Source organism: Sporothrix brasiliensis (genome assembly GCF_000820605.1).
Source record: "Sporothrix brasiliensis 5110 chromosome Unknown Cont16, whole genome shotgun sequence".
Lineage (NCBI taxonomy): Eukaryota > Fungi > Ascomycota > Sordariomycetes > Ophiostomatales > Ophiostomataceae > Sporothrix > Sporothrix brasiliensis.
Window position 1 is genome coordinate 1,098,571 of NW_024467135.1, and position 21,081 is coordinate 1,119,651.

At 58.3% G+C, this 21,081-nt stretch overlaps 6 protein-coding genes and 1 non-coding gene across 7 annotated transcripts; 4 read left to right on the plus strand and 3 right to left on the minus strand.

Moving 5' to 3' along the window:
- Nucleotides 1–193: 193 nt before the first annotated feature.
- Nucleotides 194–3,094, minus strand: SPBR_04076 (biotin apo-protein; the record flags this gene model as incomplete). The annotated part of the gene is made up of 2 exons (XM_040762360.1): nucleotides 194–2,234; nucleotides 2,319–3,094. 2 exons carry the CDS (start codon nucleotides 3,092–3,094, stop codon nucleotides 194–196), a joined length of 2,817 nt encoding a protein of 938 aa, XP_040621582.1.
- A 459-nt stretch (nucleotides 3,095–3,553) lies between these two features.
- SPBR_09184 (uncharacterized protein) lies at nucleotides 3,554–4,056 on the plus strand (the record flags this gene model as incomplete). The annotated part of the gene is made up of 4 exons (XM_040767310.1): nucleotides 3,554–3,615; nucleotides 3,709–3,740; nucleotides 3,824–3,888; nucleotides 3,976–4,056. The coding sequence occupies 4 exons, from the start codon at nucleotides 3,554–3,556 to the stop codon at nucleotides 4,054–4,056; spliced, it is 240 nt and encodes a 79-aa protein (XP_040621583.1).
- A 231-nt stretch (nucleotides 4,057–4,287) lies between these two features.
- Nucleotides 4,288–4,412, plus strand: SPBR_09483. The gene has a single exon. It is a non-coding gene; the product is annotated as a tRNA-Leu (tRNA).
- A 393-nt stretch (nucleotides 4,413–4,805) lies between these two features.
- Nucleotides 4,806–5,747, plus strand: SPBR_04363 (uncharacterized protein; the record flags this gene model as incomplete). Its single annotated transcript, XM_040762646.1, has 1 exon — nucleotides 4,806–5,747. The coding sequence occupies one exon, from the start codon at nucleotides 4,806–4,808 to the stop codon at nucleotides 5,745–5,747; it is 942 nt and encodes a 313-aa protein (XP_040621584.1).
- A 423-nt stretch (nucleotides 5,748–6,170) lies between these two features.
- Nucleotides 6,171–7,515, minus strand: SPBR_04262 (uncharacterized protein; the record flags this gene model as incomplete). The annotated part of the gene is made up of 2 exons (XM_040762545.1): nucleotides 6,171–7,413; nucleotides 7,487–7,515. 2 exons carry the CDS (start codon nucleotides 7,513–7,515, stop codon nucleotides 6,171–6,173), a joined length of 1,272 nt encoding a protein of 423 aa, XP_040621585.1.
- Nucleotides 7,516–9,305: 1,790 nt separating this feature from the next.
- Nucleotides 9,306–14,128, minus strand: SPBR_04036 (ABC transporter; the record flags this gene model as incomplete). The annotated part of the gene is made up of 3 exons (XM_040762320.1): nucleotides 9,306–10,014; nucleotides 10,080–10,193; nucleotides 10,254–14,128. The coding sequence occupies 3 exons, from the start codon at nucleotides 14,126–14,128 to the stop codon at nucleotides 9,306–9,308; spliced, it is 4,698 nt and encodes a 1,565-aa protein (XP_040621586.1).
- Nucleotides 14,129–16,541: 2,413 nt separating this feature from the next.
- Nucleotides 16,542–17,873, plus strand: SPBR_04264 (uncharacterized protein; the record flags this gene model as incomplete). Its single annotated transcript, XM_040762547.1, has 1 exon — nucleotides 16,542–17,873. One exon carries the CDS (start codon nucleotides 16,542–16,544, stop codon nucleotides 17,871–17,873), a length of 1,332 nt encoding a protein of 443 aa, XP_040621587.1.
- Between the last annotated feature and the right edge of the window lie 3,208 nt (nucleotides 17,874–21,081).

Below are 21,081 nucleotides of genomic sequence, written 5' to 3' on the forward strand. Positions count from 1 at the left end.
TGCTCGCACCAAGAGTGCATGTAAACACCATTTTCACACTGTGCTGGCAGCAACAAGGAGAGGCAAAACGACGAGAGAAACAAGAAAAAGCACTGCTGTTGTATAGTCCAAGATATATGCCAAATGTATCAAATGGGTGCACAAAATAAACGCGTAAAATAGAAAGAAAGAAACAAGAATCGTCCGCGCGGACCTACGTCTTGGTCCGCACCAGACCCTTCCAGTAGTCGAAGCTGTTCTCGTCGCTCTGCAGCTTCCACACGCGGCCCGTCAGCCGCTCCTCTGCCCCGTCCTCGCCGTCTTCGCCGTCCCCGCCGCGCACCGACGCCGCCCCCACCGTCTGCACCACCTCGGCCACCTGCAGCAGGCCCCAGTCGTGGGAGATGCCCAGGACGCGCGCCCGCGGGGCGCCCGCCACCGCCTCGAGCGTCACAGCCTGGTTCGTGTGCAGCCAGTGGCGGTAGTAGAGGCGCTCGAGCGCGCCGGCGAAGCCCTGGCGGAGATACTGCTTGTACAGCGACTCGAGGTGGACCAGCAGGCACGCCAGCAGCTTTTCGTTGTCGATGACCGTTGTGGTCGTGGCCGTGGCGGCCGTGGCGGCGCCGCCCAACATCGAGGCGCGGAGCGCGGGCGGCACCAGGGCCTCGAGGCTGGTGGTGGGCTTCTTGTTGACCGTGTTGAGGCCGATGCCCAGCACGACCTGGTACTGGCCGTTTTGGAACGCACAGTACGAGAGGATGCCGCCAATCTTGACGTAGCCGGGGGCCTCGCCGTCTTTGTGTTTGCGGGGGCTGGTCGTGTCTCGTGCGTAAATGTCGTTGGGCCACTTGAGCTTGACGTCCAGCGCCTCGAAGCCGGGCGCGTACGCGTGGATGGCCTCCACGATGGCAATGGCAGCGAGATACTGGATAAACACGACGGGGCGGTTGCCGCTGCCGCTGCCGCTGCCAAACCGGTGCGGGTGGTTGATGACGGTCGACAGAACGAGCTGGCCCTCGGGTGCCAGCCAGACGTTGGACCCGCGGCCCCGCGCAGACAGTTGGCGTGTGGCGGTCAACGTGAAGCCCGTGGGCAGCGTGCTCAGCAGCTTGGGGTTCTTTTCGAGCAGCGTGTTGGTGCTCGTTGTGACTTTGGCGTACATGAGCTGGTTGCCCCATTCGTAGTCGTCGTCGGCGTGGTGGGCGCGGCTGTTGCCCGAGGAGAGGCTCAGGCGGTAGGTGGCGAGGGCGCGGTAGTAGCTGCTGTGGTCAAAGACGGCCACCTTGCTCGGCCAGCCGCCCTCGTACACGACGATCTTCTTAATGGTACCATCCTCGGCATCGTCGCCGGCGACCTCGTCGACGAGCTGCAGGAGGCGGCTAGCGGTGTCGTTGTGGGCTTCAGCATCAACACCGTCAGCGTCCTCGAGCGGACGACTCGCCTCCTCTCTCCGGCGCCGCTTGTCTTCCCACGCGTGCACCAGGGAGCTCCACATTTCTTGCTTTATCTCCCCGTTCAGTTTGGGCACATTTTCTGGGTGGCCGAGCAGAGTGCGTCCCACCGCCCTGTAGATGGCGTCGACAACGCGGTCAAATGCGGCCCGGTGTTTCTTCCACGTCTCCCGCCACTCGTCGACTGTGATTGTCGAGAGTGACGCAGCCGCAGCTGCTGGGTCGCTGCTGTCGTCGTCGCCTTCTTCCTCGTGGTCGGCCACGGCCTCCAGGATGGCCCGGAATGTGTCGGTGTCGGTGTCGGGTGCCGTGCCGCTGGCTACGCGGCCAATGAGCGCGGCCAGCTTCGGGTAGCGCAATGCACGGTCCGTGAGATCCATGAGCATGCCCGCGCTGAAGCGCTTCTGGTTGCTCTGGCCGTATCCCTGGCCAACGCTGTCGTCGTCCGAGAGCGGTGTCGCCACATTCGCCTCGGCCGGCCATGCCAGCGGTCCCGAGTCGGGGAGCAGCACTCGAAAGGTATCGCTCTCGTCGCGGATGAATGCGTTGGCGCCCTTTGCAGACACAATCTCCTCCCACTTGTACATGAGCTCCTGGACCTCGTCTGGGTACAGCGTGGTGACGTGCAGGGCCGTGAGGCGTGGCTGGACGGCAGTTCCGCTGCCGAGCTCGAGGCCAAGCTTGGCCAGACAGGCCTTGAGGAGCTTGACGCGGGACTGGGCCTCGTCGTCTTTGCGCAGGGCGCGCAGCAGGTCATCATAGTGCGGGACATCGGCGCGTTCCGAGAGGTTGGCCGGCTCGAATCTGGGCGGTTAGTGGGATGTGACGAGACGAGACTGCAATGGGAGCACCAGGAAGAGGTGTGAGAGAGGTGACATGTAGGCGTACTCTGGATGCGGCCCGGTGAGAATGGCAGCGCCCTCACCGACGGTGCAGTAAATGATGGCCGCTCGCCCCTTGCCGCCATCGACGGCAATGTCGTTTGGGTAGCTCGCCAGCACCTGGACGTTGTCGGCGCTCTTGGCGTCCACAAACACGCCGCCGCCGTTGTAGTAGCTGTACGCCGATGTGGGCAGGTCGGCGCCCGGCCCCTTCTTGTCCTTCTTGTCCTTCTTGTCCTTCTTGTCCTTCTTGTCCTTCTTGTCCTTCTTGTCCTTCTTGTCCGTGTCTGTCCCGCCCTTGGCGCCTTTGGGCGCAAACGCGTCCCGGTGCACCGTGAGCTGCACGGCTCGCGCACCCGCTTCGCTCTTGTATGCGAACCCCGGGTAGGCACACCCCCGGCACGTGCCCCGGAAGAGGCCCAGCTCGCGCCGGCCAATCACCTCGAGCGGCTTGTTGCCCACCTCAAACTCACAGCGTCCACTGCCGTAGTAGCCGCCGGCGCAGAGGCCCAGGTAGCGGCCGCCGGCACGGACGTACTGCGCAATGCGACGGTTCCCCGCGCCGTTGAGCACGCGGCTGTAGCCCATGTCGGCGCCACCGGGGATGACGAGCAGCGCGCACGTGGCCTGCCATGGCTCCTTGACCAGGGCATCTTCGGTGACAGGGATGACGGCGTAGTTGGGGTAGAGCAGGCGGCGGAGCGTCAACAGACAGTGGCGGACGGACTCGGTGGTGGAGCCGGAGCCGGCATAGACCAGCACATTGAGCTTGCGCGGTGGCATAGCAGCAGGTCGGCTATGCGGTGACTCGAGCTGAGACAGGAAGCCGAGGCGAGCTGCGAGGTAGTTTGATAGCTCTCCAGTTTTTTGGGACAATCGAATCCCGAGGACGGAAGCGGCTGCCAGCAGTAATCATCCTCTGATTGGGGAATGAGCTGCCTCGAGGGAAGGCACGAAGGGAAGGCGGGATGACGCTAAGCAGTGGGCTATTAGTGGCGTTTTCACGGGCAGTTGGGGCGCGCGAAAAGGCCCAAAGCCGCTACACCGCCTTGCAATTAGTGACCATTTGGTGTAGCTGGCGAGTTGGTGGATTGAACAGCACGAACAGCACTTCTCGTCATTGAAGAAATGTCAAACGACTATAGAGAACATCCACAGCAATTGGCAACCAGCAATTGACAAACCATCTACGAGTCACAGGGCGTTGTATTGCATGCTGTTCTACGTCTCCCACCCATTGGCATGACGAAAGACGAGAGCAAGGCTGAAGCGGCCACGGCCGAAGACGACGAGCCGGACGAGTGGTAGGTTTGGCATCTGAGACGAGCTGGCGAGTTGCTGTTTGGTTATATCTCGTCATCGGCTATTTTCTTGAGCTAATACCGCCATCTTCCTAGGGAACAACGCATCTTCAGTACAGGCTGTGCAGGTAGGCACCTCCAAAATTGGTATTTTGGTATTGACGAGGGCTCGATACGGCAGCACTTGACTGACACTCGACTGCGCTCTCAGACGAGAATGCCAAACTCACCGACTGCTACTACGAGAAGAAGGACTGGCGTGCATGCAAAGACGAGGTGAGTCTGCCCGGCTGCACTGCGCAAGCATCATGGCCCGACCGGTGCCGTCGATGGTGACATGACATGTGGGCTGATGTTTTGTAGATGGAAAAGTTCCGGGCATGTTGGAAGGCACACAACAACGACGAGCGCACAAGCACAAAGGACGTGGAACCGGAAAAGTGAAGCCGGGAAAGTGAAGCCGGACGGAGGACTATACTGAACTCTGATGTGTTTCTTATGTGCTTTTACAGCGTAGCCAGGTATCGGCGTTGGTAGAACTCTGCTCATTTTGGTCACCCCATCGCGTGGCGTGTCCTCGTACTGCATTTCGTCCGCGCTGTCAGCCCGCATTTCGGCCCGCACTTTGCCTTCTTCTTCTCTAAACCGGACCCGGACTTCCACAAATCAGCGAATGGTAAGATGGCCGAGCGGTCCAAGGCGCTAGCTTCAGGTTCGAGATGAGAATTTCCGGATTCGAGTCGAACAGCGTGAATATGCTAGTCTCGCAAGAGGCGTGGGTTCGAATCCCACTCTTATCACTGATTTTTTTGTCTTTTTTTGCCATTTATGCTCGGTTTGTGGTGAGTTGTGTACACAATTTTTATATTGTTGTTCGACTCGGTTATGTCGCCGATGGTTTTCTCTTTACGGCGATTAATATTGTTTTCGTCGGTGCCTTCTATTTTGCCTGTAAAAGACTGCCATGGTGCCTGAACATGGCAGCAGTGACACTGCTATCCGACTGTGGTGGAGCCCTGCACGCCGTCGCTAGCGCCGCATTTGGCGCAGCCTCGCCTCGCTGCCAGCCACCTCAGAAAGCTCTTCCTCAAAGCAGCACCTCTTCTCGCCAACGCACAACACCTCCTTTGCGACGCACATCGGCTGCAACCCGTCTTCCTTTCTCGCCAATCACTCGCAGCTTCCACTTGACAATGTCTATGCCGCGCGCTGTTCGCGCGCTGGTGCCAGCGGCGGCGGCTAAGCGCCTCGCATTTGTCTCTCGCTTCGCGTCCACGTCCGCTCCAGCCTCCTCTACCGCCGCGCGCAGGCCATCGCGGCCGGCCGGGGCCGTCAAGACCGCGTCACCCGCACAGACATCCTCCTCCTCCTCTGCGAGTCGGCCCATCCACTCTACGCGCACAGCCGCTGCCGCCCGCAGTGCCTCACCCGCATCAGCTGCCACACCCGCACCAGCTGCGACACCGGCCGAACCAGCCAGCCCAGACACCGCGCCGTTCGACCCGACTGCGCCACCCCTCCCCGATGCCGCCGGCCCTGCCCAGGGCCCGGCGGCCGACCCCAATGCCCCGGCCGTCGATTGGTCCGCGTCGTTCCATGGCCTGTCGACCACGCCCTTTGCGCCCGAGGTGGCCCGCGTGCTCATGACGCCCCTCGACCCCGAGGACATTGAGATCAAGCCCGACGGCATCATCTACCTGCCGGAAATCAAGTACCGCCGCATCCTCAACCTGGCCTTTGGCCCCGGTGGCTGGGGCCTGGCGCCGCGCGGCGAACTGGCCGTGGGCGAAAAGGTGGTCTCGCGGGAGTTTGCGCTGGTGGTGCACGGCCGGTTTGTCGGCCAGGCGCGGGGCGAGTGTGCGTACTTTGGCGGCGAGGACGGGGTGGCGACGGCCGGCGAGGGCAGCAAGTCGAATGCCATGATGCGGTGCTGCAAGGACCTGGGCGTCGCGTCGGAGCTCTGGGACCCGCGGTTCATCCGCACCTTCAAGAAGCAGTACTGCCGCGAGGTGTGGGTGGAGCACGTCGTCACCAAGAAGAAGCGGCAGATTTGGCTGCGCAAGGACTCGCCGCCGGTGTATCCGTATGCGCTGGCGACGGCGACGTCTTCGAGCACATCCAAGGTGGTGCGGTAGGCGGCGAGCGATGGCTTGCGCGGAATCTTTGTACGATAGGCGCGGGAGAGTCCTGAGACAACATATAGAACGCACGTAGCGACAACACAGACCAAACAACACCTCATATACAACGACAACAATCGAACAGCCAATGACTGTAGCGAATGTAGGCGCCGAGAAAAGTTCTCTATTGAACCGGTGCTTCGAGGACCCAGTATGGCGCACCGTGTCTATCCATAGTTTGCCTTGAACGTGCGCGTGGGGAGTAAAATGTAGACGATATTATAAAATACAAAATATGACCCTGCCCAGATATCAAGACATGGAGACACATGAAACCCATAGAACGCCTGAAAATAAACAATAAACAAACGTTGTGTGGAGGTACATTGAACAAAATAAAGTCTAGCGTGCAGGCAAGCGAGAGCGGCCCAGGATGATCTACTGCTCCACGGACGAGCTCTTTCCGGTGTCGCCGACGGGCGCAGTCGTGTCCTCGCTGCCGCCGCCCCGCCAGCCCCAGGGCATCCACGACCCGCTCGTCGTGCGGCCGCCCGCGCTAGGATGCGCGTCGCCCGATGCACCACCACCACCACCTGCGCCCGACCCGCTCGCCCCGGTCGCCCCGGTCGCCCCGCCATGCCGCCGCTGCCGCACCGGCTTGTCCTCCTCCGTGCCGCTCTCGGCGTCAATTTTTTCAAAGTCGGCCTCGCTGCGGCTCTTGCTCAGACCGCTGGCGCTGCTCAGCGGGCGCGAGAGGGGCGCCGTCCGGGACAGCACCTCGTCTTCCTCGTCGAGCTGTGCGGCCTCGCGCTCGAGCGCCGACAACAGGGTGCGCAGGCGGTCGCGCTGGGTGGCCAAGAACGACGCGCGGTCGGCGTCCTGGATGTGTGGCGGCACGAGCGTGCCCGACGCGGCCATGGTCTGCCTGGCGTCGTGATCGTGGTCGTGGTCGTGTTCCTGGCCGCCACCAAGGCCCAGGCCCCGGCTAAACGCCGTGGCGGCGGCACCGGCGGCCACGCCGCCCGCCGCGCCCGCCGCGCCCGTGGCCGTACCGAGCGCCCCGACGGCGGTGGCCAGCATGCTGTAAAAGTCGGTGCCGGACCCGGGCGCGGCGGGGTGCGGGATGCCCGACGAGGTGGCCGCCGTGGCGGCAGCCGCGCCCATGGCGCCGCCCGGCCAGCGGGCGCTCGGCAGCGCAAAGCGGGCCAGCAGGGACTGGGTGTAGGACTGGGCGCTGGCGGCGCCAGCGTACGAAAACGGAGACGACGACGGAGACGACGACGACGGCGGCCCCTCTGGCGCTGCCGGCAGCCCCAGCGCGGTCCGCAGGTAGGCAATGGCCTGCTTCAGGTAGTGCATGCCGGCAGAGCGCAGGCGCGCATAGGCGGACCCGATAAACTCGTCAATCTGGGTCTCGTGCTCGACGATCCAGGGATGGACATGGGACTGGTATAAGACGCGGGCACCCTGCGTCTGCGGCAGGACCAGGTACAGCAAGAAGAAGAGGCGGAAGTAGTGGTAGAACGGCACCCAGACCAAGATCCAGTCGGTCCAGGACTCGACGAGCAGCACGCAGGCGAGGACGACCCAGTACATGAGCCAGGGGGTGAGCTGAGCGGGATCGGCGGTGTTGAGGGCCTTGTAGGAGGCGTAGACGGGGAAGAGGAAGGAGGCGACGGACCTGGAGAAAAGTCCGAGTTAGAGACGATGTTTAGAAAACGACAAAGAGGACAGCGGCTCCTCGAGGGACTTACGCCAGAGCTTTGGGGAGGACATCGAACATGGCGGTGGTATTTCTGAGGAGTCCGAGAGAAAGAAGTTGAAGTGGTCGAACGTCGAAACAGTCTGGAAGTAAAGGAAGTAAGCAACGGGCAAACGAGCCGCACTGCGATTTACGGCAAAGGAGCGTGCGCACGCGGGGACGAGGCGCGTTTGTCCGCAGTCGTAAGGTGACAAAGGAGACGGCAAAAGGAATGCGGGCGAGGAGTCTATTGCGTCGCCAGTAGACTGTGACCGTCCGTGGTTGAGGAAAAGAACAAAAGAACGAGATGGAGAACAAAAGAAGAGTAGAGGCAAGAACGACGTAGAGGTGAGATAGTCAGAGCGCAGACAACGGCAAGAGCGAACGCGGCTGGCGGCGGGGCACGGGAAAGGGCCACAGGTAATTACGGTGGACAACAGAGCTGTAGTGGGTATTGCAGTGAATGGTGAATAGGTAAGCGGTTGCGGGTGCACTGTAAGACGATTCACCTGCAAAGGAAGATGACCACGAGGGACGATGTGCGCGGGGGCCGTCGGCCGGTCAAACACACAAGTCTTATCGGACAAGCGTATGCAAAGGCCCTGCAGGTGACCCTTTTTCGGGTAATAGAGGGGGGCGACAGTTTGCGGGACAGGCGACAGAAAACGAAGTTGGACAGGTGAAGATCGCTAAGAGACACGAGGCGTTGCCGCCTGACAAGCCTGGACCGAAATGCCCCTAAATGGCCCTAAAGCAGCCTGGCGGAGAATGCGGCTGGTGGGCGAGTGGGGGAGGACCACTGTAAGGCGCACTAACGCCCCCGTAGCGCACAGAGCCGACTGGCAAGGAGCCACAGAATAAGGCCACCAGACGGGCTACGTCATCCTGCGCCCACAGGCGGACGCACAGGCGGTTCGGCAGGGGAAGTGGGGTATGGCGGCGGTGTAAGTGCGGCAGGTGGACAAGGGCAGATGAAAGAAAACGGCCGGTGGAGAGGCAAAGCAAATAACTGAAGCAGCGACAGCGGAAACGTACTCACCAGATAGAGCCGCAATGCAAGGAACAAAGAGACGTGAACTGGCCAGAGGACGTCGGAAGGTCCGCGATGGTGAGGACCAATGTGAATATAGGGACAAGAGGCAGTGCTTTCTCACTCGGTCATGAGTTGACGTTGTCCTTGTCTGAGACAACAAGAGTAGAACAAAGAAAGAAAGTGTGGAGTTGTAGGAATTGACAACTGCAAAAAAGCCGATTAATTACAACCAGAGCATTGTCAACTTTCCTGATGACCGTCTTCTTTTAAGTCTTGGTATTCGTCGCCCTGTCGCGCGTCTGTGGTGTGGTTGTGCAAGGTGTCGTTATTGTTGGCAGCCTGGCCTTGCAAGAAGCCACTGTGGTTTCTTCACCGGCGCCTTGCGGAGCGGGACTCCGTTTTGTTTTTGTTTGTACTTTTCTCCGTCATTTCGGACGTCTGTGACTCGATGAGGCTGACGTGGAAGTAGCTCAAGCGACGTTTAACAATGAAGCCCGTCATAGGCAGCAGCTTAGTTGTTCCGATGACTACGTTTTTGTGTATCAGAACAACTGGTCACTGCATAGCCTGTCTCTTCGTATACGTTTCTATTTGCACATTTCGTAGACCACCTGTTTTGCAGACTGAGCTGAATTGGATGCCGAGATATACGACATGGGAGAAAGGAGAGAAATGCAGGAACGGGGCTCAATATCGTTAAGCGAAGATTGTAGAATACAGAAAATGAGGAAAGATGTCCAGAGCCCACATAAGAATACATGTCAAACTCACTCTTTTGTTTTCCTTCACCCACTCTACCCTAGGCCTTCTTCCCGACAAGCCATAGCTCGCGGAACCTTGTGCCCTCGGACTCGACCAGCTCCGACGGCACGCCCGTCTCAACCACCCGGCCCTGGTCCAACACCACCACCGTGTCGCACGTCGCCAGTACCATATCGAGACGGTGGCTGACCATGATCACCGTGTAGCCTGCAAACTCGTCGCGGATAACGGTCTGCATGGCGCGGTCCGTCTTCTGGTCGACACTAGACGAGACCTCGTCCAGTAGCAATATTCCGGAACCGGGCCCAGACAGCTCGGCGGCGGCACGGACGCGGCGGCGCAGAATGGCCCGGCCCAGGCTGAACAGCTGCTTTTGGCCCTGCGACAGGGTGTCGGCCGCCAGCCCAGCCTCGAGTCCACCACGGTCCTGCACAAACGGCCAGAGCTCGACGGTCTCGAGCGCCGCCTGGCACATGCTGGCATCGGCCGCACCGAAGGGGTCCAGGTTCTGGCGGAACGAGGTGCCGTCCGGCAAGAATACGGCGTCCTGGGGGACGGCAATGACACGCTCGCGCAACGTGGGGCGGTCGATGTTGTGCAGGGGCAGGCCGTCGATGAAGACGCCATCGGCAGCCAGACTCGTATCCTGGTCTGATGCCGACACATCCTTCTCGGGGACACCACCGTCTCCTGGTGCGTACGGATCCAGAAGACGCAGGAGCAGCAGAATAAAGGAAGACTTCCCACTAAAAAGTGTGTGAGCAGAAGGGGCGTCTTTTCACACGAGCATGGCTTTGGATGGGCCGCTCACCTGCCTGTGCGGCCACAGATGGCCACCTTGGCACCCGCACGCAACGTCAGGCTAATGTTGTCGAGAACCATCTGAGGCGGTTTGCTCATGTCGCTCGACTCGCTCGATGTGTCGCTGTGTATGGTCAGTAGGCACTTTTCATCTCCATTTCAGCACAAACACCGTCGTACTCACTCATATGTCGCCGACACGTTGTTCAGTCGGATGGTGCCGCGTGTCGGCCACGCCAAGGGCGGTTTGACGTTCTCGTCCGCGTTGTCGTCGTACGACTCGCCGTGCACGTTCTCGCTAAACGTCTTGAGGCGGCTGATGGCGCCCAGCGACGTCTCAAGCATCGTGTACGCGTACATGATAAAGGACAGCACGTCGCCAAAGTTCATGAGCAGAATCATGCTGGCGCCCGTGAACGCCGTGTTGGAGCGCAGCTGCGTAGCCAGCGTCACAACTGTCGTGGATAAGATGACCATGACAGACTGGATGGAGAACGTCAGCCAGCGCTGGATCATGGCCAGCAGATACGCTGGGCGCTGCGAGCGGTCGACCAGGCGGTCGTTGAGGGCCACGCCCGGTGTCACCCAGCCAAAGGCACGGAAGGTGGCGAGACCCTTCATCGTGTCGAGGAAGTGGGAGTACAGCGGGGACTTGGCCTCGAGGTCGAGGAGACGTAGCTGGCGGGACGTGCGCAGATAGAATTTCTGGATGCCGAAAAAGATGCCGCCGATAAATGGGTAGCAGATGGCCAAGTAGGGAGACGACGTGGCGATGACCGCGGCGGTGCACAGGGTCAAGAACCAGCCCACACCGACGTTGGTGAGCGACGAGGGCAGTTCGCCGTCGATGAGGGTCATGTCTTGCGAAAAATAGTTTGTAATGATGCCGTTGTCAGTCTTGGTGAAAAACCGCAAGGGCGCACGGACAACGGTTTGCAGGGCTTCAAGGTGCAGACGGGCGCCGGAAATCTGGACGACGGTGCGGAAGTTGACGAGACTGACGATGAACAGGCAGACGAGGCCAAGCGCCTGGAAGAAGCCGTACATGCCTAGGTAGAACCCGGTGGAGTAGTTGGCGTGCGGAATGCGCACGCGGTCCTCGACCCAGAACTTGAGCCAGATGTTGCCCCAGTTGTACAAGAAACCAAACGAGAGACCAAAGATGGCGAACGCTATGAGCGGCCACGGCCCGATGCGTACGAAATAGTGTTTGTATACCGATCTGTCACCGAGTGCACGGCCGGCCATCCGGGCCGCCGTCAAGTCGGTGTCAGCTGGCTCTTCGCGACCACCGTCCCTTCCAGCCATTGCGGCTGCCATGGGGCCATCGGTAGACGCATGGGCCGAGTCCTGGGCCGAGTCTAGATCACTGCTTTCTCCGCCCTCACCGGACTCTACTATGACACTACCACCAGCACCGCCCTTTTTCTTTCTCTTGTCCTTGACGCCGAGACTTGCTACATAGTTGCGATTCGCTAGTAGCGTTTCGAACGAGCCCTGTTCAACGATGGCGCCCTTGGCATCAAGAGCCACGACATATTCGGCCGCCGGAAGATGGCGGACGGAGTGCGTGCACAAGATGGCAGTGGCGTTGCGCTGCTTGGTAAGGATGCCATCGGCGCCGAAGATGCGGTTGAAAACGTGTTCCTCGGTATCAGCATCGAGACCGCTCAGAACATCGTCAAATATGTAGAGATCCGTGTCGACGTACAGGGCGCGCGCAATAGACACGCGCTGCTTCTGGCCGCCGCTGAGAGTGATACCGTTGCTGCCGACCCTGGTGCGGTCGCCCTGCGGTAGAAGGGCGAGGTCAGGAAGCAGCATGGCAGCCTCAATGGCTTGACGGTAGCGAGCCTCGTCAAACTCGGCATCCGTTCCGGCTAGGCCGATGACGTTGTCTCGGACACTTGCGTTGAAGAGGAACGGGGTCTGGTCGCAGTAACCGATACGGCGCAGGCGGCCATTGTGCGTACGCAGGTCGACACGGAGCGAGCTACCAGCGCTGAGGTAAGGCACTTCGCTGAGAAGAGCCTTGCAAAGTGTAGATTTTCCTGCAGCGACGGGGCCGACGACAATGGTGAGCTTGGACGAGGGAATGGCGAGGCGAACGTTAGGCAGGCTGAACTTGTCGTCCCCCCAGCCAAGGCTGGCAGCGTCAATGACGACGGTATCACTCTCGCCCGGCTCGCTGGTGTCTGGCTGTTTCAGCGTCTCGCGTGTCTCGGTCAACGGTGTCCGGAAGTCTTCGCGTGGCGGCTTCTCGAGGAACTCTTGTACACGCTCCAGGCAGGCAAACGCGGACACAACTGTTGGTAGGCCCTGTAGCACCATAATGAAAGGCATGGTGATGAGAATAACAAAGGATAGCGCTGTAAAGACGCTGGCCGTATCGAGCGAACGGGCTGTAAAGACAAATGCAAAGACGGGTGATAGCATCTGCGGCGAGTAGGCAGCCGTGACGGCGAAGCAGATAATTATACGGAACCGCGAGCCCATAGCAAGCTCGTCCAGGCGCAGTTGCTGAATCAGAGTCTCGACAGGCGCGGCCAGTCCGGAGATCTTGAGGTGTTTCATGTGCACAATAGCATTGCTCGTCATGCCGACGCGCTTCTGGATCAGGGCCATCCAGGCCTTCTGACGGCGGCCAGTGATGAAGGCGAGCGAGCCAATGGCGCCGATGGAGCATAGGATAACAACAAGGGGCGCGACGAAAGCGGCGCCCAGCTGGCGCTCGAGCAGCCAACTGGCGAGGGTGACCTGGATGATGTTGGCCCAGTATTCGTTGATCGTGAGCAGACCAGTGCGAATACGCTCGACATCGGTGCTCATCAGCGTCAGGGCGGCCGCGTCGTCGGCCGCGTCGAGGCGCTGCTCGGTAGTCTTGCGGTAAACGGCACCAGCCAGCGCGCCCCGGACCATAAACATGGCGCGCTCCATGTAGTAGTAGTAGACCGCCGTAGATACAGCGACACCGAGGTAGATGATGAAGGTAGCACCAATCAAACCGTAACCGTGGTCCCGCGGGGCCACGTCGGCAGGCAGCTCGAGGTAGGTCAGGGCAGCATTGATGAGGAAGGGCTGGCCGAACAGGAATCCGGACAAGGCCAGGCGCGGCCCAATAGGCAACAAGAACTCGGTAGCCAGCGCCTTAACAAGAGCCCGCGTAAGGCCGTGCTTCTTGCCGCCAAAGTTGTACAGACTGCGGGGCGCATCGGGCGCGTCACCCTCCTTGGGAGGCGGCAGGTCGTTGGCATACTTGGCGAGCTTTGCCTCGAGGCGCTGCGTGGACATTGAGTAGTCGAGGGCGAAGAGGTCGTCAATAGTCAGGACTGTGTTGTAGCCTTTTAAGAAAATCGTGTTAAGCCAGGCGTAGGCACCCAGCCCGAACAGGCCGCTGGTCTCCTCAGGGCTGTGCTCCTCGGCCTTCCAACCGGCATCCGGGCGGAAAATCGACTTTTTTTGCACCGACTCGAGCAGCAGCAGGACGACCTTGAAGGCCAGAGCGGCCGAGAAGAGCCGGCAGAAGATGGTTTCAGCCGAGTTGAGGTCGTAGCCGGCCACGACCAAGGACACGCGGCTGCCAGCACCGGCTAGCGAGTCTTCCCGTGCCATCCAGAACGTGCGGGCCAAGGTGATGTCAAAGAGGACGCTCAGCACGAGATAGCTCGACAGCAGGATGGACGGCCGTGGCGAGCGGGTATGCTCGGCGTAAGAGAGTATGAATATGCATATTGACGACAGCAGGCCCAGGGCTGACGAGGCGGAGAGCAGGGCCTTGAATTTGCCGGGCTGTGAGGCACTGAGGATGAGGAGGCCGAGCTGAAGGCCGGCGAGGGCGAAGATGGCGACAAGTTTGGCGGCTCGCAATATGGGACCGCCGATGATGTTGGGCCGTTGCCACAGGTGTAGCAGGCGTGGGAAAACGAGCGGCACAAACACGGCGGGCGGGATGATGCCGAGGACGAGCTGCTCGAAGCGAATGGTAAAGTCAAAGTCACCGCGGCAGCCCCGGACGGCGGGACCGAACGAATCGTCGTCATGGCATCCGGAGAAGTCCATGGTGGAGATTGAGAGGGAGGGCCCAGATTTCGCCGGCAGGACGCATCGACGTCGGAATGGCTGGGTAGGAAGGAGCGACAGGGACGGAATGGAAGGAACACGAAATTAAAGGAGGGAGTCAACAAACGACAAATTAAGGAAGGAGCGACCCCAGGTCATATACAAATACAAAAGTGCCAAACAAGACAAGAGAGAGGCGTTGAAATGGCGATGGATATAACGAACGACAAACAAAAAAAGAACGTGGTAGGTGTCTTACCTGATGCTGATAATGTCCGCAAAGAGGGAAGCTGACGACGAAGGGCTCTGGCGACGTGGTGAATATTGGCCCGATTGAAACGTAAGATTTGGGGATGACCGTGCATTTAGGGTGTTTCGCCGCACAGCTTCCCGAGTTGGAAGGCTCGAATCCTACCATAATACGAAAGAGCAGGAGCCAGCGCCAGCCACTAATGAAAAGCAAGAGGGAAGGAGCAAAGGACGGCAGGCACGACTACCGTATGCGAATCTTACGAGTCAACACAAAAGACGCCAAAAAATATCTACTCAACAGGCCAGCGTGTCGTCCGAATCCAAACCCATCACCTTGGGGAGCTAATTTAGAACAGCCAGGTACGGGGGCATGTATTGACGATTAAAACTAAATAAAGATCAGACAAGGTGTCATACAGGGCTTATCAATGCGCAGCGTGGGGAAGGGGACGAAAGACGAGACGGGAAAGGCAAGCCGGAAAATGACGCCGGAGGCCCTGGTGCCTGGATATTCTGGAGACTTTACTAACCAGGGTCGGGGCGTCGGGCGAATTATGCTTTGTTGAGTTAGTTTTATGCCTCTTTTTTCGCTTTGGCAGGCGACTCGAAGAGGACGTTCCTGCGGTTCGCGTTGTCTGATCACGTTCCTTTTCTTCACAGTACAGCTTGTTCATGCATGCACGCCTGTAAGTCGGTCTGCATGCCACTATTCGTACTCGACCAATACTTTAGTTGCGTTTCGATGTCGCTCTTTCAACTTCATTTCTTATTAATCTGGTAGGGAAGTATTGATTAGGACGGTGTTGATAAACTATGCTTAGAGTTATGAATGCCAGAGCCACGGGCCTAGATAGGTGGATTCGAGTCAAAATCCGGGGAAGGATGACATGATTCATGGAAGATCGCCATACGCCTTGGACAAGATATACTTTGTTTGTTGACGGGGAATTTCCAAGCGGTCGCTCTGCGATGGGACGCGAATCCCGTGTAGAACCTCAAGTGAGGCTAAAAAAGCAACTCGTTGACAACTCAGCATAAAAACGTGTCATTAGCGTCGCTATATGTGTATGTCGCACCAACCTCGTTTGATTGAAAACGTGAGACCACCTTTACGTCCTGCTTGACGACTCATATACCCAGTCCCAACGTCTTCATCGCACATCGAATAGCCGCGGCTCTACCTCGTGCTATTTGTTTCGTTTGACTCATGCCATTGTGCTAGTGACGCTTTCCGCTTTGGTGGATGTTATGGTGTGGGAGACGTCTTGCCTAGGTGGAGCCACGGTAAACTACACTAAAGACCTTCCAAGCAATGTATCAAGTCAGCGACAACTAAATGGCCTCGGTGCTCGAGTTGGGACTCTCATGATAGCTGTGACTGGCTTGGCTTGCTTGAAGTGAGACAACAACGGTCTCCATTTCCCACGTCCATTCATCACGGGCCAAGGCCTCGAACGCTACTCCATTCACAGCTAAAAGCAGCGGTAAACGGTTCTACACGTGGAGGCGCCACAGAGACAGCACTTCTGCAGATGCCAGCAAGACTTGCAGCTTGCAGCTTCACGCTTTTCAATATCTCACTACTTTTTCTTGCTTCGGTTCTTGTTCTTACACTTTGCTTGGCGTTGACTGCTTTCGCCCCTCGTGCCTGCCATTAGACGAGAAGTTCACGGTTTGCTCTTGCCTTCTCCAGCACTTTTAGTGCCACTCTCTGCGGGGAAGGAGCCGGCGCATCACATGAACACCAAACCAAGCTGCATCGCTGCATCACCAGACATCAGACAAGCACATCCTCGACTATTGTATTCAGCCTCCTTGACGCGCCGCTTCATGACACGCTTTTTCCCTTGGCAGATCTTCCCAGTCCCTCCTTCCGTTCTGCCCAACGCAGCAAAGTTGTCGTTTGCCTATGTCCTTGGCTCTTAACGTCAGCCCACCATCCTCATTCCGGACATCATATCAGGGGACAACGTCAACAACACGAGACGGGACGATATCGGATGCCGTGACATCTGCCGTTGTCCCACTCGATTCGCAACCTTCCCCTATATATAAGGGCAGGACAGGCTCTCAGCCGTCTAATTCAGTTTCGCTAAAGTTGAACGGCAAGCGTTCGCTGCCCGTCACACCAACACACTCGTTTCTGCCACCAAACTCCAGTATGTGCATCGTCCTCCTCACCACGGCGCACCCAGACTATGCCCTCATCGTCATCGACAACCGCGATGAGTTTATTCTGCGGCCCACCTCCCGGCCCCACTGGTGGACACCAGGCAAGTCGTCGGCGGTGACGCCGAACGGCACTCTGCGAGGAACACCGTCCAGTGACACGCCATCCAACGGCACACCAGCCAGCGGTACGCCGGCGCCGTCTGCTTCGCTGGCCCCACCACACCCTGACCCCGCGACCACGCACAAGATCCTGTCCTCCCGCGACCTGCAGCGGGACGAGCACGGCACGTGGATCGGCATCACCACGGCCGGCCACTTTGCCGTCCTCACCAACTTCCGCGAAGACACGCCCAACGACGCCGCCCACCCCATCCACGGCCAGCGCAGCCGCGGCGGCATGGTGACGGCGTGGCTGACGGCCGACCGCGACGAGACGACCGACGAGTTTGTGGAACGCATGCTGTCCGGGCCGGGCGTCAAGGGCGTGGGGGGGTTCTCCTTGATTTGCGGCAAGCTGCGAAAGAACCTGTTTGACGCCGCCGCCGCCGCCGCCGCCGACGGCGAGCGAAGGGGCCGGGCCACAAAGGGGCTGGCCGTCGTCTCCAACCGCGTCGACCAGGTCGCTCAAGTACCGTGGATTGCGGGCCGGCGCGGTGAAGTGTACGGCCTGTCCAACACGAGCTACGACGACCCAGACGTGTGGCCCAAGGTGCGCGACGGCAAAGAGGCGCTGCGGCAGCTGGCGGAAGACGAGGCCCGTGCCCGGGCCCAAGCGCACGTGCAGGCCGACGCGGAACGGAACGCCGAAGCCGAGCAGGCCGTCGAGGCGCTGGCGGGCGCCGGCGTGCGGCAGCCCGCCGAGCTGCGGGACGCCCTGTTTTCCATTCTCGACCGCGACACGCTGCCACAGCGGCCCGACCTCTCGTTTGAAGAACAGATTGCGCTCCTCAAGCACTCGGTGTTTATTCCCCCCATCGGCGACCAGGCGCACCGCGCGTCCATGAACAAGGCCGTGGCCGGCGGGCCCCGTCTGTGTGCCGCCAGTGTCGACGACGAGCAAGGCGTAGACAGCCTTGCCGAGACGCCGGCGGCACCGTTGAGCGCCGAGGCCTCGCTGGCGTCCGAGGAGCGGCCGGACCAGCAGACCTTGGGCTTCATGACGGGCATGTACGGGACACAGCGGCAGACTGTGATCCTGGTCGACTGGAAGGGCAACGTGTCGTATACCGAGCGGGCCTTGTGGGACGCCAATGGCAATCCCATCCCACGCGGCGAGGGAGACGTGCACTTTGACTTTCAGATCGAAGGTTGGGAGGAGTGAGATTTGCAGTGCATACGAGAACGGTAGATGTAGACCATGGACAGGATCGGCATACAAATAATAAGAAAACAGTGATACCGCTACAGATTGAGCACTGTGTATTATCGTTGCCAGTACTTGCTGTTTGTTACTTATGTGTTGTTTAATGTGAATTTTTAAATCCCATAATTTCTCTTTTTGTTTTCAAAAAAAAAAAAAAAAAAAAAAAGAAACCATTGTAGGTTTCATCAATAGTTACTTCAAGTTACAACCTCTTCACTATCTTTTTTCTAAAGAAATCTATTTGAAAACCAGTTTCGTAAATGCAAATGCTACTTAGAGATGCTGTCGTGGACCATCATCTATGATATGTCGATTTACTCGCTCCGTCTTCTCTTCAGCAATGGCCTTTGTTGACTGGAACGGTTTGCCTGTATATTACAGACCTGCGCCATGTCCCTTAATCTACACGCCAACCTCTGAGCACCACTGTCAGGATTCCAGACCGGACGTGGGACCGCCTGTCCCGGCACTATTTCCACTCCCATGCCGGTTTCATGCGGTCGGTCATGGGCATAAGCCTCCAGGAGACGTTCCCTTATATCCTGCCGGTTGTCCTCTTGTCGTCGATGCTGCTCAGCGAAACGTCGTACGTCGCGGAGCGGAGCATCTGGTACGCCGCGTTCCCAAAACCAGTGTTGCATTGCGGGCAAAGTTCGGGGATGTGCGTCAAAAAAAGGCGATTCTCCTGCCACCTGGCGCTGAAAGAAAAATTCGTAAAAGGCCCTGGCGTCACGTTCGGCGACCTCTCGTTGCAGCGGTTGACCGGCAGCCACTTGTTGCAGTAGAATCTGTAGATACACCATTTGTGTATCGTGTTGGACCGTCCGGCGACCAATCTGTCGTCTCAACTCCCGTTCCACCATAATCTGGTTGTGGATCGCAAGGAATTCTGGATCGTCCAAGGAGCAGACCAAATTGACGTTCATATCGTTGTTCCCTCCGGGCTCATCGTCTAAGCCATAGAACGGAGAGGAGAGGGGCGCGGCAGCCATCAGTGCGCGCTGACGTTGCAGACGAGCCGAGCCGGGGTGGCTGTCGTCGTGCACCCTTCGCCGCGTGGGCCGTTCCAGCTGCATTTGCATCCATGTCCAATCCGGCGCCCGGAACTGATGCGCCTGCAGCTTGTGGATGGTCCTTTCTTTGTGGACCAGCTTTTGCCATTTGTTCTTTTGCCGTTTGTTCTTTTGCCGGTTCCGTCTGTTCACCGGCGACGTAAAGTCATACAAAACGAACTGGACTCCACCGCTTCTGCTGGAAGAATCAGAGGTAGAGGAGCCGGGGTCGGAGGCTGTATCGGATTGGAATGGCTCTTCGCCCGGCACGTTGGCACTTTGGACGGCGCGTGGAGTGGCATCCAAGGACGAATCTGGGCTGTGGATGTCGGTGTTATCTGAGATGTCGCCAGAGTCGTCCTGAAGACCCATCTCCATTGGCAGCTGGGCTTGGAGGCCAGCAAACTCGAGCAGAGACACGCCGCCAGTACGCTCGAGATCCGACTCGCTCTCGTCGTAGCTGTCTCCAGGATCTGTATTTCCGTTGTCACGCTCATTGTAGCTGTGACCTGCACCGGAAGCAGCCCTAGCACCAGGATCGGGTGGTCCAGTCGAAGCAGTGTCAAAGTCCGCGTCCAAATCTGGCGATCCGGAACACGATACCAACTCTGGAAATGGGCGGCTGTCTTCATTCGTAACTTCTATTTTGTGTTCACCTTCCTTGTCATTGGCATCCATCGGAAAGCCGAGACAGACCGCGCGATTGGTGCTCGCCATGCGCAAAATCTTTCGTGTTGCATGCGTCCGCTCCCGAAGTCGTTTCCACTTCTTCTGGCGGAGTGCCGCCGTCCGTCGACGGCGGAAAGCCATCGTCTTAGGTCGCGGCGCCTGGGGCTGAAATGGATAACCGGCCGGCAAGCCTGTCACCTTCTCTTCGAAGCAGTCGTCGAGACCCTGCGTCCACTGTATCGGATTCGATGAATGGTAGTTGAGGTTGGTACCGATGTTGTTGTTGATGTTGTTGTTGATGGGATAGGAGATGTAACGAAGGACCGGCAGGTCGGCCGTGTCGTTTTCGCTGTCGGTACAAATGTTGTTGGTTGTCATCATCGGCTAGACGGACGTCAGCTTGCAGAATTTCCAGGAATCACTGATAGTTGTTGCCGCTCTCCGTAACCGTGGAGACAGGCCTCGAAGGTGCCGTAATCTCGACTGGGACGGCAGGTGCAGGAATCGTGACAGGAGATGGAGGTATCGCAACGGAGGCAGCTCCGCAACAGCGACTACGTCTTTCCATGACGAGACGGCGCTGGACAAATTTGTCTGTTTGTTTATGGACGCTTTTGGCAACGTCTATGGCTGTGGTAGGCCCTGGATTGCTCTTGCCATTAGTCGTGGTCGTAGGGCTGTTTACCTGCCCCGTGGAAGGTGGGGTGCTTGAACTCCCACCATAGTCATGCCTTCCCCGACACTTACGTCCTGGCGGAGGCACACTGCCGTTATTGGAAGGCAGCTCTTCCTGGGAGATCTGCCCGGTGGAAGATGCAAGAGTTTTCATGGTTGTGAGACAAGTTGGAAAAATGATTCCTAACATCTGGGACAAGTTGTGGCTAAGCTTTGGCGTTTAGGTCAATTGGAAGCGTGCGTGACAGAGAGACACATACCACGATGAAATAAGAAAAAGGATATGAAAGAGATTTCGATAGAGAGGGAGGGTGAAGAAGAAAAGAGAGACACGAGAGAAAGTGAGTGGGTGTTATAGCAAAAGTAATGTTTAGAATTCGTCCATGGACATCTTGATGTTAGTGGCTACATGGTCTCAATATCAAAGTATTCAGCTCGGTATCCATGGTAAAACGCATATGCATCAGGCCTGATCTTGGGACGTCTCATAAAAGCACCGGAGTTTGATATATTGTTAAATGTCTCGCTTCATAATCGATGTACAGAAACATGGTTCAGAACGACAATCCTTACAGCTCTGCTGTGCATCTTGTTTACTGTTCGGCCATGTTAGTCGTCGAATGGGCTGAAGTGGCCAATCAGACGAGGGATGCCATTTAGGAAGACTTGTGCACCTTGCCCTGTTGTAAAGGCAAGTAAAGTATGTGAAAGAGAAGTAACGACCTAAAGTGCGGTTTCTATTGCATCGAATGTTTCGTTGCTTTGCCATG